Source organism: Oncorhynchus tshawytscha, linkage group LG02 (assembly GCF_018296145.1).
Source record: "Oncorhynchus tshawytscha isolate Ot180627B linkage group LG02, Otsh_v2.0, whole genome shotgun sequence".
Taxonomy (NCBI): Eukaryota; Metazoa; Chordata; class Actinopteri; order Salmoniformes; family Salmonidae; genus Oncorhynchus; species Oncorhynchus tshawytscha.
Genome location: NC_056430.1, coordinates 61,744,322 through 61,761,739, shown reverse-complemented (window position 1 = coordinate 61,761,739; position 17,418 = coordinate 61,744,322). Strand labels below are relative to the sequence as shown.

General features: G+C 44.5%; 1 protein-coding gene across 4 annotated transcripts in view; it reads right to left on the bottom strand.

Annotated features, from left to right (window-relative positions):
• Positions 1–2,855: 2,855 nt before the first annotated feature.
• The window catches only part of LOC112265346 (sprouty-related, EVH1 domain-containing protein 2), a 33,649-nt gene continuing 19,086 nt past the window's right edge, over positions 2,856–17,418 (bottom strand). For 2 of the 4 annotated variants that reach the window (XM_024442544.2, XM_024442559.2), the window contains exons 5-6: positions 6,638–6,832; positions 2,856–6,401 (exon numbers count right to left, since the gene is read on the bottom strand). In XM_024442544.2, coding sequence (XP_024298312.1) covers positions 5,676–6,401; positions 6,638–6,832 — 921 coding nt within the window. In that variant the 3' untranslated portion in view covers positions 2,856–5,675. The remainder of the gene's footprint in view (positions 6,402–6,637; positions 6,833–17,418) is intronic. The other 2 variants (XM_024442550.2, XM_024442569.2) reach the window with 1 other exon arrangement.

Here is a 17,418-nt window from a genome sequence, read left to right as displayed (position 1 = left end):
TCAACTACAAGCTCTCCTGAAAGGACTAAATAGAGAACTACTTCTTTTGGAGTTCACTCACCCTGGCTGTCAATGACTTTTGCTGCCAGATAGCTGGAGATAACCAAAAAAGGCGCTTTTGGAGACAATGCCATCGCACCAGTCTCTTTCCTCCCACTTTCCCCCTCCCCCCAACACCCCATGGCCCCTGAGCAGTGTGGGAAAGCACCTCCCTCTCCTCTGTCCATAGGAGGATGGAGAGGCTCCCTCTCTCTCTCTGTTGTGATATGTGCACAATAACATCCTGATGAGTGTCCTGCAATGTTCCCACCGGTGAGGAAACGGTACACAAATAAAGCCCTGAAGTTCTCTTGGCTAAGCACGGGATGGGACTGGAGCCAGGGGTGTGTCCACCATTTGGGCTGCAGCGACGAGCACACTACTGGTGGGAGGATGGGTCCATGGGAAATGGACAGCAAGTTTTCATTCCTAATCCCGCAGCAGTAGGTAGTCCTGTATAGATGTTCTAGAACACTGCTACGGGGGGGTGCGCACGGCTAAAGCATGCATCGGCCATGTAAAAGCAGGCCAACTGGACAGGTAAGGACTGCCAAGAGGGTGTCCAACTGTGTCGTGGTGGGAAACAGGAGCGCCACTTTAACGAGGGATGCCACGGTTTAACCATGTTTTTTAATGGTTATGGCGGGGGTGATGGAGGGAGCTGGATGCTGTTCGCAGAGCCTAGTGTTGACCTAAGACTCCATGGAACCCTGGCCATCGGTTTGCTGGCTGTGGCCTAACACACATTCACACAGAACAGGTTCTATGGTGATTGGAGAGACACACTATGGCATACTGTGCCCGAATTTTGAGGTCTTGTGTCCAGTTTCACATGGCGAGCGCTGGTCAACATGCAGGTCTGTTTACAAAGGCCTAGCAGGTCAGAATTAGTGCCTGACACCAGTCGTCTGGGCTCACACATGATGGAACGATATCCTTGGTTCTCAACCGTCTCTGTTGTCAACTCCTAGGCTCAGGGTGGAAAAAATGTGTATGGTGTATTGTGACGCCCATCTTGGACTGGGTTATTTAGAAATGTTTGAGTGACGTGACTGCATTTTCAATAGCACTGGATATGCCGAATAACTATGATACTGAGAGCTACAACCAGGTAGTGGACTACAAGAAGTTCCATGATATATCTCACTCTCAACCCTATGAAATAGGCTAGCTTTCGCTGAAAAATGTAAAAAAAAATTTTTTACCCTTTTTTAAAATCTAGGCAAGTCAGTTAAGAACAAGTTCTTATTTACAATGACGGCCTAGGAATAGTGGGTTAACTGCCTTGTTCAGGGGCAGAATGACATATTTTTTACCGTCAGCTCGGAGATTCGATCTAGCAACCTTTCGGTTACTGGCCCAATGCTCTAACCACTAGGCTACCTTCTCAAAATGTCTCCTGTTTTTCCCCCTCTCTAAAATAGAAAACTTTTAAGAAGTTTTTGACTGAACAGCTATAGCTACTGATTGGTGAGCTAGCTAGCTAGAAATTCACAGCAGACATTGACAAAAACCTGGGAAGGACAGGTTTACTGCTAAATATAAGTTATTCTTGACATCCACTCAAAGCTAGCTTGCTAGTAAACTTGTTAGCAGTCACACTGACCAACCTTGCTAGCACTCACCGCAAAAAATAATGGTCGTGTTGTCCAGTTGAGTCAGAGAACGCTTACACAGAGTTATAAATTGGCAAACATTTTCATGTTTGTGTTATAAACTTATTTTAGCCTATGTTCATTGCTAGCCATCTAAGCTTTATTGGTACACTTGCTTGCACGGGAATGCGCACACCTTGACAAAAAAGGTGCCATTTTGACTTACGGAAACAACCACGTGCTCAACGGTGCTGAAAACCTCTCTGCGGGGAACCAAGTTATAGGCCTACTCCTTCCCATCATCATACTGTAACATGCATTTCAAAACATGTTCAAACAGTGTTTTTGGATGTAGGTTAATGTAAATCTATAAAACTATTTTAAGGGGGCAGGCTATGACATCGCACTACACAAGCCTTAAATAAGAAAGGCGAAGATGGCAACAGCGTTTTAAGTGCTGGTTCTTTCTTTCAAACCCTTATTCAAAAGATGGGAGAAAAAAAAAGAAGTGACCTCATTAGAATAAAGTATGCCTTAAATGTTTGCACATGTTGAAGTTTGATACTATTTGCAGTCACCGAGTTCCGTAGCCGGGCCAGGGCCGTCATGGACCATTTTTTTTTCTCTCGCTCTGACTGTCTTTCATATGAATTTACAGAGACCCACAGAGCAAAACAACATTGTGCCCTCTATAGATTATTTTAGAGACTTGCGGAACACGGTACAGCTCTGCGAGCCTGTCTAGCGCCTAACGGAAATATTTCAGTCTTGACAGATAAGGGGGGAGGATACTCTAGAGCAAAGGCAGGATCTGACTTTCCCTCTATGATACACACATACGATAAAGATGTGTGTTTTAATCAAGAACATGCGTATACTCAAACTGAAACTCTCTCCCCCCCATGACCTGGCCCACGTATGTATTTACCGCGTTGCAGCAGGATGGTACTGGGCAGAGTAGCATGAGGTCGACCCCCCCCCCGCACCAGTGCTCCTGAACAACGGACGCAACACAGGGAAGTGCTGGGTTACAACCCTGAACTACTGTTGAAAGGTTCTATAGGAATTCTATATGGATGCTATGTATACGGGATAAATGTTCAGGCTGTGTGAGATGCCACTGTAACATGGTTTAATCTCTCAAAAACCATGTCTCTGTAAAACACAGTGGAAATGAACACACGCACACACACGGAAAAGTACTTACTATCCAGGCCATGCTTCTGTTCGTTTCCATATGATGTATTGGCATTTATACAGATGTTCATTTCTCGTTTCTCATTTTTTCTTTTTAAAAGCATAGAGTCGTGACGATCATATTAGAAACAATACAAAAATATAACTTAAAATGTACATCATACACTTGATATATATATTTGAGCTTTTTTTTTTACAGAGGTAAAAATGCATATTGTAAAAAAAAAAAAAAAAAGACAATCAATTTAACTTTTTTTTTTTTTAACATTAAAATAAAAAAGACTAAGTATATATATATATATATATATATACATATGAGATAGATGAAGAGGATGCTTCAGGCACTTTCCTTTAATAGTTAAATGTGTGCAGGAATTAGACACCGCACCAAAACAGACAAACTGCTTTTGGTTAACTTTTCTTTTACCACAGATAGAAAAATAAAACTAGGATCTTCTCTACAATGAATGGCAACAGTATTGCAAAGCTGACAAACAGGAACACACAGCAGGAAAAAAGGAAGGAAGAAAGGCAAGAGAGAGAGTACAGAGAAAGACATGGACACAACGACAGCTTTTGTACAGAATCCACAATGCCATGGTACCGTCGCCCATTTAACCCCAGACATTGCTTGGTACTTGAATGGTTATGACGATTAGTTAATGTATGACTGGGATAGATCGCATAAGATGTCTTTTCTACCACATTGATGCGACTCGAGATCGGGTACTTCACAGCAATATGCGCATTTTGTTCATAAGGTTTTTCTGATTAGTGTTGTGCTTCAAACAGAGATAGATCACACAATGTTCCTCCGACGAGGTGAGTTTACAGGGTGATTTAAATTGGAGGCTAGTTTGTTTCAATACATACATACATACTGTAGCGTCCATTTTATTTTTGTATACATTTTGACACCACCTGCCTGACTGATGTGATTGGCTGACAAGACAGCCTTCTCCCTTGCCATTGGTTGTAAATGTAATACTGAGTAACAGACCAGGAAGTGGGATTTTTTGGACTACAGAACAATAGATAAAAACCCTTCTTCCACAACTCTGGTCTTGGAGAGCTCCTGGGTGTGCAGCCTTTCGTTCCAACCCTGCAGTAACGCACCCGTGTCAGCTAATCGTGGTATAGACTGAAGAACACAATTAGGCGATTAGTTGAATCAGGTGTGCTAGTGGGCCCCTTCATTGGAGAACCCACAATCATATACCCTTCGAAGGGAGTGGGAAAAGATGAGCAACAAGATCAAAACGGTCTTTCTCTCGAGCTAAAGTTGAGCAAAACTCTAAAGATAACGAGGCTAACTGTCAGGGAAACGCCGAGTATCCTTTTGAAAGACAAAAGAAAAGACACACTAAAGAAAGCACCATTGACATTGTAGTGGACAACGACATCATCCATCTCAAAAGGTGGCAAAAAACTCCCCTCCTCTTCCCCTCTTGGCTATGTTTAGTTTACAATAGGACCGTTCCCTTCCTCTTAACCCCCCCAGTCCCCTAGGCTGGTGTCTAAATTTAGCAAGGCAAATAAATAAAAACTATATCAAAAGATCAACATCAAGCATCAAAACTGAATAAAAAGTCACCTAAGGCTCGAGTTCTCCTCCTCCACTGTAATAAAACTGTTGATTGAGGATTATTATCTTCAAAAAATGACTAATTTAGATACTCTATTTAAATGCTGCAGCTTATTTTGTCATTTTGGCTTTTAGTTGATGTCACAACAATAGCCATCAGGGATACGTTGCTGACCATTCCATTTTCCAGACCATTGCACAAAGGAAGACACACACACAGATTAAGTGTCTAAAGCAGAGGTTCCCCATCCAATACTCAAGTACCCCTGACCCATTTGATCTTTTGTTCTGGGCCGAATCCACAATACATTCAGTCTAACTTGACTGAGCAGTAGAATGGTACTTTCATGTTTTTTCCAGGTGTCTCTCCACTGACATTAGGTTGAATTTGGTTTTAAAAATGTGCATAGTCAGGTACCTTCCTGGCCCCAGGTCTAATTGTGCTGTATAGTCAACTCCTAAGGCCATTGACAACCATAGGAGTTGACAAAACAGCACAGCTCTGAGACCAGGCTAGGTCAGGAGTAGTCAAGGAGCAGAACGAGGAAACACTGGTTAAACGTTTGCCTTTTGTTTCATTGGCTGGGGAGGGGCAGACGTGATCACAGTTGGGCTGCATCCCACATGGCACTCTTACCTATATATTGCACTACATTAGACTAGGGCCCATTGGGCTATGATCAAAAATAGTGCACTTTATATGGAATAAGGTACCATTTAGGACACACACTTGATTTAAGTGCCTCTGCTTTACAGGCGGGAACCAGCTTGATCTGTGATTGGTGGTGAGCCATGGCGAGGGGAACACAAATCGAGAGCCCCCCTCAGAAAACAACGCTCACACTGACCTCACACAAAACACGGAGAAAAAGAAAAATATTCAAGCCTTTAAAACACATGAGTGTAAAAATATAAAGTACCTGTTTATATATATTTATATATAAATGAATATTCATTATTTTAGTCTTTGTAATGCAAGGACGTGGAAGCCGTAGGCAGGGTAACCCTATAAAAATAAAAAAAACGAACAAAAATAAAAACAGGAAACTTATTTTTTCTCTTTCTTTCCACCGAGAGAAACTTCCATTTCCAAAAGAATCGGGACAAGCCAATTGTTTTCCCATCTGGAATTTGACCGAGAGAAGCAACAGCGAAAACAAAAACACAAAACTAAAGAATAGCGGAGCCACCCTCTTCTGGTCCAGTCCCTTCCATGTGTCTCTGTTCTACTCCCCCTCTCTGCTGGCACCTCCCGGCCCTCAGCCCACGGCTTTGTGCTTGCCCCCGCAGCAGTGGCAAGCCACCCCGCAGCGGTAGCAGGTGCGAAGGGGGGCGTAGCAGCACATGCAGGGGGCCAGCAGCGACAGCCCAACCAGGGCCAGCCAGCGCAGGCAGAAGCGCTCGTCGCTGGTGTCACACGAGCACGGGTCCGAGTAGTCGCCCTCCGGGTCCGACATGCAGTGGTAGAGCAGGCTGTCCGCGCACCACATGAAGCTGACCCGGTGGATGCACGTCTGGATGGGGTCCGGCGCCTCCTGGCACCGCCCGCGCCTGTTCTCCTCGTGGTTGAACATGTCCCGGCAGTAGACGCAGCGCGAGCGCTCGCCGTCTTCCTTCCGCCGCTTGCCCTTGAGCTGGAGGGTGCGTGGCTGGGCTGTGACCACCGCCCTGTGTCCCCCGATAAGGCCACCCCCACCTATTCGGTCCACGCAGCCCATCTTGGGGTCCCTTGCGTGCTGGTAGGGATCAAGACCCAGGGGGTAAGGGTAGGTGTAGTCATGCTTGGGCGGCTCGCTCTTGGCGAAGTGCACGTAGGCGTCGGCGTCCTCGGGGTGCTGGATGAGCTTGTCGCGCGCGGCGGTGGCATGCCGGTAGTCCTCGTACCCAGTCAGCCAGGTCCGCTCGCGAGGGTTGATGCGCACAATCTCCTCCTCCTCCTCCTCCTCCACCTGGAAGCTGACGTGGCGTGGGAACATGGGAACCGACTGCAGAGATAAAGGAGAGAAAAATAAATGAGAACTACACAGACCAGTCTACAAACTACAAAACATGTCTTCCAACAAGCAGTCAACTTCCAGGCCCAACTTGAAATACATAATCACACTAGCACCATAGTTTATGCTTCAAGAACACTCATTCCCCTCTGTCCCTCCCACCTACCCATGGTAGTAAAGATGTGCATGTTTTTTTTTTTCCCAAGATCAAGGTTTTGGTGACCCACCTTCGCCACCGTCGTCCCCCAGCCACCCACCTGATCCAGGAAGTAGTGGTCCGAGTGTCGGTGCTGGTCGTAGAAGTGACCCAGGATGCAGTGGTGCCGGCGCGGCTCGCAGAAGCTGGGCGGGGCCAGGGTCTGCAGCTGCAGAGGCTCCTTCTTCTGGGAGTGGGAGGAGTTGGATGAGCTGTCGGTGGCATTCTGAGAGACAAGACCAAACCAAACACAAGTCAGGACAGGGTCCTGTTCATTAGGGTACGCAACAGACAACGTTTTGCAACTGAAAAGTAGCATTTCTTATTGGACAGTTTCAGATAGCCCCTCCCGTTATGGTCTGTTTTCTTCTGCTTGGTGTCTAATGAACATGACCCATGACTACATGGGAGTAATATTAGACCAAGCTTACCACTTGAAAACATCACTGCTTTCTGGCACATTGTGTTTGGCTACGCTAACTCAACACGCGCTATTTAGGGCAACGTTAACGGACACTTTTCTCTACACCGAAAAAAATAAAATCTGATGTGTTATTTTTTGGGCAATATATGCAGCTCTTCATTTATAAAACGCACTGTCTGCTCTCCCTGGAGGATTTTCCAAGTTGATGCCCAGGAGACCAAACAGCCTCAGATCATGTTCGAGCCTCGGATTGGACACTAAAACAAACACCTGCAGGCGACGTGCAGATGTTTCGTTTCTCTCTCATGATCTCTTGGCTGAAACCAGCGCAATTTCCTACTATTTGTGTCCAGGTTAAACGTGGGACGTCCCTCATTATAAACAGTCTGTTAAATTAATGGTTATTGCATCATTTTCAGATCTATTAGAAGCGATTCATAGATGAAACAATGTAATTTAACCAATTGACTGGCCAGAGATCAGGGCATTCATCAGCAAAGACGCAGTGCAAGCTGATAGTATTTTAGACAACCAAATTGAAATCAAACTGATGGATGAAATCGACGTGTGTCGGCTCTATGGTGATTTGCGATTCATAACATACATTTTGCGGGTACTACCAGTAGTAGTTGGCCAACTGATAACACCACGACGGAATGCGTTTGAAGTGATAATGGGCAGCTGAGAACAGCTTGCACGTCCAGCAAAGTGCTTCGCCAGTGGCACGCACACAGTTCGTGCAGATCAGCAGGTGGGGGATTTGTGTGGCAGCCAGACGAGACAATCGAAGGAGGATGCGGTGAGCGAAGTAACTGGGCTCGAATTTAGTCACGCTTGCTCTATATGGATTGATGCTTCTAATTGTACATGTTATAAACTATATTTTTTTTGTGGATGATTAAAGCTTATACTCTATGGCTGGATTTATGCGTTTTTTTCCAATGCTACATTCATTTGGCAGACCTTATTTGATTGCCCCCCTTTCTACAAGGCCTAGTCTATGAGAGGCCTAATCATGGTTGTATTAAGATTTTGTTAACGCCTAGGCTATAGAGGTGCATTCGGGTAATTAACTCATTATTATGCACCAACATTTTAATTTAATTAATTATTTATTGTCAGTCATTCTTTAATTTGTTAGGCTATACAATTAAGATTCATGAACTGATAATACATTCATACATTACTTTAGATTTTTTTGGAATATGATAGGATAGTGATAATATTATTTTGGGGGAATGTATACATATATATATGGTGTAGAAGATTTTCGACTTCAACTCTGTGTGGGTGGGTGTGTGTGTATATATATATATATATATATATATATATATATATATATAAACTGTGTGTGTGTCTGTGTATATACAGTGGGGCAAAAACGTATTTAGTCAGCCACCAATTTTGCAAGTTCTCCCACTTAAAAAGATGAGAGGCCTGTAATTTTCATCATAGGTACACTTCAACTATGACAGACAAAATGAGAAAAAAAATCCAGAAAATCACATTGTAGGATTTATGAATTTATTTGCATTATTATGGTGGAAAATAAGTATTTGGTCACCTACAAACAAGCAAGATTTCTGGCTCTCACAAATCTGTAACTTCTTATTTAAGAGGCTCCTCTGTCCTCCACTCGTTACCTGTATTAATGGCACCTGTTTGAACTTGGACCAAAGCCTACCATCAGTAACACACTACGCCGCCAGGGACTCAAATCTTGCAGTGCCAGACGTGTCCCCCTGCTTAAGCCAGTACATGTCCAGGCCCGTCTGAAGTTTGCTAGAGAGCATTTGGATGATCCAGAAGAAGCTTGGGAGAATGTAATTTGGTCAGATGAAACCAAAATATAACTTTTTGGTAAAAACACAACTCGTTGTGTTTGGAGGACAAAGAATGCTGAGTTGCATACAAAGAACACCATACCTACTGTGAAGCATGGGGATGGAAACATCATTTGGGGCTGTTTTTCTGCAAAGGGACCAGGACGACCGATCCGTGCAAAGGAAAGAATGAATGGGGCCATGTATCGTGAGATTTTGAGTGAAAACCTCCTTCCATCAGCAAGGGCATTGAAGATGAAACGTGGCTGGGTCTTTCAGCATGACTATGATTCCAAACACACCGCCCGGGCAACGAAGGAGTGGCTTCGTAAGAAGCATTTCAAGGTCCTGGAGTGGCCTAGCCAGTCTCCAGATCTCAACCCCATAGAAAATCTTTGGAGGGAGTTGAAAGTCTGTGTTGCCCAGCAACAGCCCCAAAACATCACTGCTCTAGAGGAGATCTGCATGGAGGAATGGGCCAAAATACCAGCAACAGTGTGTGAAAACCTTGTGAAGACTTACAGAAAATGTTTGACCTCTGTCATTGCCAACAAAGGGTATATAACAAAGTATTGAGATACATTTTTGTTATTGACCAAATACTTATTTTCCACCATAATTTGCAAATAAATTCATAAATAAATCCTACAATGTGATTTTCTGGATTTCTTTTCTCATTTTGTCTGTCATAGATGAAGTGTACCTATGATGAAAATTATATATATATATATATACATACATACATACACACATACACACACAGTTGAAGTCGAAAGTTTACATACACCTTAGCCAAATACATTTAAACTCAGTTTTTCACAATTCCTGACATTTAATCTCAGTAAAAATTCCCTGTCTTAGGTCAGTTAAGATCACCACTTTATTTTAAGAATGTGAAATGTCAGAATAATAGCACAGAGAATTATTTCAGCTTTTATTTCTTACATCACATTCCCAGTGGGTCAGAAGTTTACATACACTCAATTAGTATTTGGTAGCATTGCCTTTAAATTGTTTAACTTGGGTCAAACGTTTCGGGTAGCCTTCCACAAGCTTCCCACAATAAGTTGGGTGAATTTTGGCCCATTTCTCCTGACAGAGCTGGTGTAACTGAGTCAGGTTTGTAGGCCTCCTTGCTCGCACTTTTTTCAGTTCTACCCACACATTTTCTATAGGTCAGGGCCTTGTGATGGCCACTCCAATACCTTGACTTTGTTGTCCTTAAGCCATTTTGCCACAACTTTGGAAGTATGCTTGGGGTCATTGTCCATTTGGAAGACCCATTTGTGACCCAGCTTTAACTTCCTGACTGATGTCTTGATGTTGCTTCAATATAGCCACATAATTTTCCTGTCTCATGATGTCATCTATTTTGTGAAGTGCACCAGTCCCTCCTGCAGCAAAGCATCCCCACAACATGATGCTGCCACCCCCGTGCTTCAAGGTTGGGATGGTGCTCTTCGGCTTGCAAGCCTCCCCATTTTTCCTCTAAACATAACAACGGTCATTATGGCCAAACAGTTCTATTTTTGTTTCATCAGACCAAAGGACATTTCTCCAACAAGTATTATCTTTGGCCCCATGTGTAGTTGCAAACGTAGTCTGGCTTTTTTATGGCGGTTTTATAGCAGTGGCTACTTCCTTGCTGAGAGACCTTTAAGGTTATGTCGATATAGGACTCGTTTTACTGTGGACATAATACTTTTGTACCCGTTTCCTCCAGCATCTTCACAAGGTCCTTTGGTGTTCTGGGATTGATTTGCACTTTTCCCACCAAAGTACGTTCATCTCTAGGAGACGCGTCTCCTTCCTGAGCGGTATGATGGCTGCGTGGTCCCATTGTGTTTATACTTGTGTACCATTGTTTATACAGATGAACGTAGTACCTTCAGGCATTTGGAAATTGCTCCCAAGGATGAACCAGACTTGTGGAGGTCTACAATTTTTTTTCTGAGGTCTTGGCTGATTTTTTTAGATTTTCCCATGTCGTCAAGCAATGAGGCACTGAGTTTGAAGGTAGGCCGTGAAATACATCCACAGGTACACCTCCAATTGACTCAAATTATGTCAATTAGCCTATCAGAAGCTTCTAAAGCTATGACAATTTTCTGGAATTTTCAAAGCTATTTAAAGGCACAGTCAACTTCGTGTATGTAAACTTCTGACCCACTGGAATTGTGATAGTGAATTATAAATGAAATAATCTGTCAACAATTGTTTGAAAAATTACTTGTGTCATGCACAAAGTAGATGTCCTAAACGACTTGGCAAAACTATAGTTTGTTAACAAGACATTTGTGGAGTGGTTGAAAAACTAGTTTTAATGACTCCAACCTAAGTGTATATAAACTTCTGACTTCAACGGTATATATATATATATATATATATATAAAATATATTTTTTTTTTGCGCTCACCGTTAAACAGTGACTCAATTTTGTCTGGCCTTAGTGGACCAAAGATGTTCCACAAAACATTTTGAGACATTTTGGCTTAGCGATGTAATGAACGATACCACACATTTTGGAGCCAAAGAAATGCAAAAAAAAATCTGACAGCCAGTCTAAAGCAATTACAATGGTCCAAACGGCCCAGGAAATGCAGAAGGAGGGGGAGTCTTTCTCCAGTGGGTGAGAGATAACGACACCCTTGATTGGGCACGAGAACCCGTGCAGGAAGCAGACTCCTATCGGCCCTTTACACAGAGACCAACAAACCGACCTGCACATGGCATGCGCTCAATGGGACATTGCTAAGGTAAAAGCATGTCATGGCTCAGAGTCAAAATCTCCCTACTTCTGTATGTAATTAACCAACAACCCCCCATGCCTCCCAAAAAATGATTCCTTCAAGAACAAAAGAGTGGGAAAAACTGTTCTGAAGTCTCCCTTTTATATTGGGGGTAGGTTAAATTAATTCCAGCTAGGAGACTTACAGCCCCTTTAGCGTTGAGCAAGATCAGAAGTGTGGTCGATTGCGTCACTAGCTGAGGCCGGCGCGGGGCACCTCTTTCATGTGGCGGTGTGCTTTCGAGCTAACTCGGTTCCCCAGTTCTCCTTACCACTGCCAAGGCGCGTGCCAGAGGACCGCTAGACTGCGGTAATCAGACGAGGGGGAGTCCGGCCACGGCATATGATATCAAAATGAGAGCACCACCTCTAGTCCACTCCCATTCACTTTGGACGGTTTCTGGTTTCTTAGTCCTAAGTTTATTGGACCCCCAGCCACTTGCTATAGAGGGCTTCAGTGAGCCCGACCAAAGCTAAAAGTGGCATCCCTTCCTTGGGCGATGCCAAGAGCTTGGTTAGGGTTGAGAAATGTTCTTTAGGAGGCGAACCGGGGCCCCTGTCTGATGGAGATGATTACAAACACAGACCGTGTTCAGATATTTACTCCCAACAGCGGGGCTTGAGGGGGAAAAAAATAAGAGGGAGAAAGAAATGCTCCTGAGCACTAATAGCGCAAGACCTATGGAATGTAAAAGGGCTAAATTGCCCATGTTCATCAAAAAAGCCGCAGAAGTCCACCAGGCGTGTTGATTGGGGGAAGATGTGAGATGTGTGTGGCGCAGCCTCTGATTTCAAAGACATACCTCTGTCTTGTTTGGAGATTTTCATCATCTCTTGCTTTGGGGGTGAATGGAGGTGAATACAGACTGGAGATTAAGGCAAGGGGCTGCATCTGGTGGGGGGCAGGAGCCCTTTGAGGTAATTACAAAGTAACACACAAATGCACAAGCACATACACAAGCCAGCTACTAGCCACTGTGCCCTAGAGCACAGGAAAAGCCAAATGGTAGGAGCTGTGTGTGTGCAAAGTGTGATTACTGTGGGGCCGGTTGGGGGATGTGTGCGCCAGGGTCTAATTGGGAGTGTGTTTGTGTGTGTGCGCATATGTAAGGGATATATTTGTAAGTGTGTGTGCATGTGTGTTCTTGTGCTCAGAATGATTTCTGTGGTTGGGGAGGGGGAGGGGTGTATTTGTGGCTGAGCGAATGATCAATTTAGCCTCCAGACCAGACACAGGAATGGAACTCGCGGCAGCTGGCGATTCTAAAACTACCCTCAACCTCATCGACACTACAGAGTGGATAGTCTGGTCACCAGCAGCCCATTCAAAAAGACCCTGATGGGTGAGACAACACACACGCGTAGTGTGAGGAGTTTGAGCCTCCTGCACCCTTGTTAAACCCCCCCCCGCAAGCACCAAAGGGAGACATTCCAACAGTCTTTCCAAATCTCACCAGTCACACCGGACCTTCCAAAAAGAGGAGGAAGTATTGCATCATCCAAGGGAGTGTGTTATTTACTCTTGACTAATATTGTTCTACTGCCCTGGGGGGGATAAAGGTCATTCGTCATTGTCCTCTCTCCTCCATTTGTGCCGGGACTTCAGTTCCCTCAGGCTTTTCGAAAAGACAGATCCTATCTAATACAATGTGACCTTCCCCCTCTTCAGGCTAGCTCTCTGGGCCACTGGGGAATGGGGCTAGATTCCAAAAGAATACAAAAATACGGGGGGGGGGTGTCTGCAACCGAGGCGAATTGGAGTGTTCCCTTGAGCGGACCTGCTTTTTCTAAGTAGGGCCAGCTATGTAAACAGGGAGGCAGTGACGGATTACTGACGGGCCCTCTTCCCTCTGACTGGACATCCTGTGGAAACGACACACTAGGCCCTTTTCCTCTTTGATGCCATCGGAAGGGAGAAGGAGTTTAAAAAAAGAAGAGAAAGAGGGGAAGCGAGTGCAAGGACCTGGACTTCCCATTACCATCAGATTTAGGATAAAGGCTAGGTACGCCAGACAAGATGAAAGCAAATGAGTTACAATGGACGGATTCACTAGCTTAGCATCATCAGGATACTATTATTAATGTTGAGAGTGGATGAAGTTGTGTAGCAGTGAAGGGCCCATCTCAGTTTCTTTTGGTAGGAGTGGAGTACTTTACCATTTCCTAGTCATGTTCTTTAGTTGCGTCTTTTCTCTTGGCTTGGTCATCTTGTCAGCATCGCGTTTTAGCATGTCTAGTTATGTGTTAGCATGTTTGCTAGCTTAAAGGGACACGGCGAGAAATGTAAGTCTTTTTCTACTTACCCAGAGTCAGACGAGCTCATTGAAAAAAAAAACATTATGTCTGCGTGCAGTTTGGAAATGATTAAAGTTAGCGTATCGTTAGCTTAGAGCAATTTCTGGAAGTTTCCCGGTGCAGTAGCCAACACTTCTGAAAAGCAAGGAAATAGACCTTCCAACTACTCCAAAGCTTAGCGTCTTACAAAGCTATTCACAGTAAATTTGTTGATTTGACTGATCTTCTATCCACGTCATTCTCGTTCCCGTTGTCACCAAGATCTACCGAGATCGTTTTATCTGTCTCAATGGCGCTCAGATACCATAAATGGTAAAGAAACAAATGTTCTGCTCTCTATACATCTCTATGCGACAACAGGACAGAGAATGAGGAAGTGGATAAAATCTTGTTTCTAACGATTATCATTCAAATTTACGAATTCATAAAATATTATTGTAGAGGTTTTTGTAAGACTAAAATGACCAACCATCTTTGGTTTAGTTCTAAAGTCTATTTCCATGCTTTTGAGAGGAGCTACCTACTGTACTGGGAGACTTCCAGGAATGGCGAAGTTGTATAAAGATCCATGCACTTTACCACAAATATCTTGTTTACCAAGTTTGCTCTTTGTTTTGCCGGCCTACTCTTTCTTTGTATCGTCATAAAGCACAGTGTACATGATCCCAATTTAAGCTCCAAGACACTGGCAATATGAAAACCGGAAAAAGTTAACAAGTGTTGATTTATTGGCACATTGAACCATGTTGCGTTTAGTAGTTTAAAAGCAGTAGTTTAAAAGCTCCGCGGATAGTGTTGAAACCATGACGTCATATCTGAATTCCGACATCTTTATGCACCTTCGGCCATTGCCCTAAGCTAACGATATGCTTACTTCAATAATCTCCAAACTGCACGCAGAGACTTTGGGTAGGTAGAAAAACAACCTACATCTCAAAATCTTGCAGTGTCCCTTTAAGTGTTAGCTAGATAAATAAGTAACATATTAGCATGTCCGCTAGGCTAGCTAACTGTGTGTAGGCTGGGTACAGTACAGTGGGTCAGGCAGCAGCAGCAGTTGGGATGGAGGCTGCCAGGCAGAGGCCTCCACTGCAGATGCACCACACTATGACTCATGTACATCTCCCTCGCTCTCTCCTCCCTGGAAATTAGGCCTATTCAAAATCCGGTGATATAACAGCAACACACACTGCAGTTATAAGCTGTGCAGGAATGTATGTAGGTATGTATACCTTACTGGAACGATGCTTTTGATGCCTTGTTTGTGTGAGGTTTTCATGTTATCCATGGCAGGAACTGAACTGGCATTCAGGGCAGTGTTCTGGTGAACTGCCGGAGGTGGCCACATTCTAGCTAGCTCTGGGTATTTGAAATGTTTGGACTGTACTCGCATGATTTCTTTGGGTACTCGTATGGAAAATATATTTTTAGAACACAAGGCACTTGGGAAAAAAATTGCACATTTATCTACAGTGCATTTGGAAAGTATTCAGACCCCTTCACTTTTTCCACATTGTTACATTACAGCCGTATTCTAAAATGTATTAAATTACTTTCCCCCCCTCCTCAATCTACACATAATACCCCATAATGACAAAACAGGTTTTTAGAAACCTTCCAACAGGACAATGACCTTAAGCTCAGCCAAGACAACGCAGGACTAGCTTCGGGACGAGTCTCTGAATGCCTTTGAGTGGCCCAGTCAGAGCCCGGACTTGAAACCGATCGAACATCTCTGGAGAGACCTGAAAATAGCTGTGCAGAGAGGCTTCCCATCCAACCTGACAGAGCTTGAGAGGATCTGCAGAGAATGGGAGAACGTCCTCAAATACAGGTGTGTCAACCTTGTAGCGCCATACCCAAGAAGACTCCAGGCTGTAATTGCTGCCAAAGGTGCTTCAAGAAAGTACTGAGTAAAGGGGTCTGAATACTTATGTAAATGTGAGTTTTTAATAACAAATTAGCAAAAATAAAAACCTGTTTTGGTTTTGTCATTATGGGGTATTGTGTGTAGATTGGTGAGGTGGAAAAACAATTGAATCCATTTTAGAATAAGGTTGTAACGTTACAAAATATGGAAACACTCAAGGGGTTTGAATACACTGTATATACACTGCTCAAAAAAATAAAGGGAACACTTAAACAACACAATGTAACTCCAAGTCAAATCACACTTCTGTGAAATCAAACTGTCCACTTAGGAAGCAACACTGATTGACAATAAATGTCACATGCTGTTGTGCAAATGGAATAGACAACAGGTGGAAATTATAGGCAATTACAAGACACCGCCAATAAAGGAGTGGTTCTGCAGGTGGTAACCAGAAGACCACTTCTCAGTTCCTAGGCTTCCTGGCTGATGTTTTGGTCACTTTTGAATGCTGGCGGTGCTTTCACTCTAGTGGTAGCATGAGACGGAGTCTACAACCCACACAAGTGGCTCACGTAGTGCAGCTCATCCAGGATGGCACATCAATGCGAGCTGTGGCAAGAAGGTTTGCTGTGTCTGTCAGCGTAGTGTCCAGAGCATGGAGGCGCTACCAGGAGACAGGCCAGTACATCAGGAGACGTGGAGGAGGCCGTAGGAGGGCAACAACCCAGCAGCAGGACCGCTACCTCCACCTTTGTGCAAGGAGGAGCAGGAGGAGCACTGCCAGAGCCCTGCAAAATGACCTCCAGCAGGCCACAAATGTGCATGTGTCTGCTCAAACGGTCAGAAACAGACTCCATGAGGGTGGTATGAGGGCCTGACGTCCACAGGTGGGGGTTGTGCTTACAGCCCAACACCGTGCAGGACGTTTGGCATTTGCCAGAGAACACCAAGATTGGCAAATTCGCCACTGGCGCCCTGTGCTCTTCACAGATGAAAGCAGGTTCACACTGAGCACATGTGACAGACATGACAGTCTGGAGACGCCGTGGAGAACGTTCTGCTGCCTGCAGCATGACTGGTTTGGCGGTGGGTCAGTCATGGTGTGGGGTGGCATTTCTTTGGGGGGCCGCACAGCCCTCCATGTGCTCGCCAGAGGTAACCTGACTGCCATTAGGTACCGAGATGAGATCCTCAGACCCCTTGTGAGACCATATGCTGGTGCGGTTGGCCCTCGGTTCCTCCTAATGCAAGACAATGCAAGACCTCATGTGGCTGGAGTGTGTCAGCAGTTCCTGCAAGAGGAAGGCATTGATGCTATGGACTGGCCCGGCCGTTCCTCAGACCTGAATCCAATTAAGCACATCTGGGACATCATGTCTCGCTCTATCCACCAACGCCACAGACTGTCCAGGAGTTGGCGGATGCTTTAGTCCAGGTCTGGGAGGAGATCCCTCAGGAGACCATCCGCTACCTCTTCAGGAGCATGCCCAGGCATTGTAGGGAGGTCATACAGGCACGTGGAGGCCACACACACTACTGAGCCTCATTTTGACTTGTTTTAAGGACATTACATCAAAGTTGGATCAGCCTGTAGTGTGGTTTTCCACTT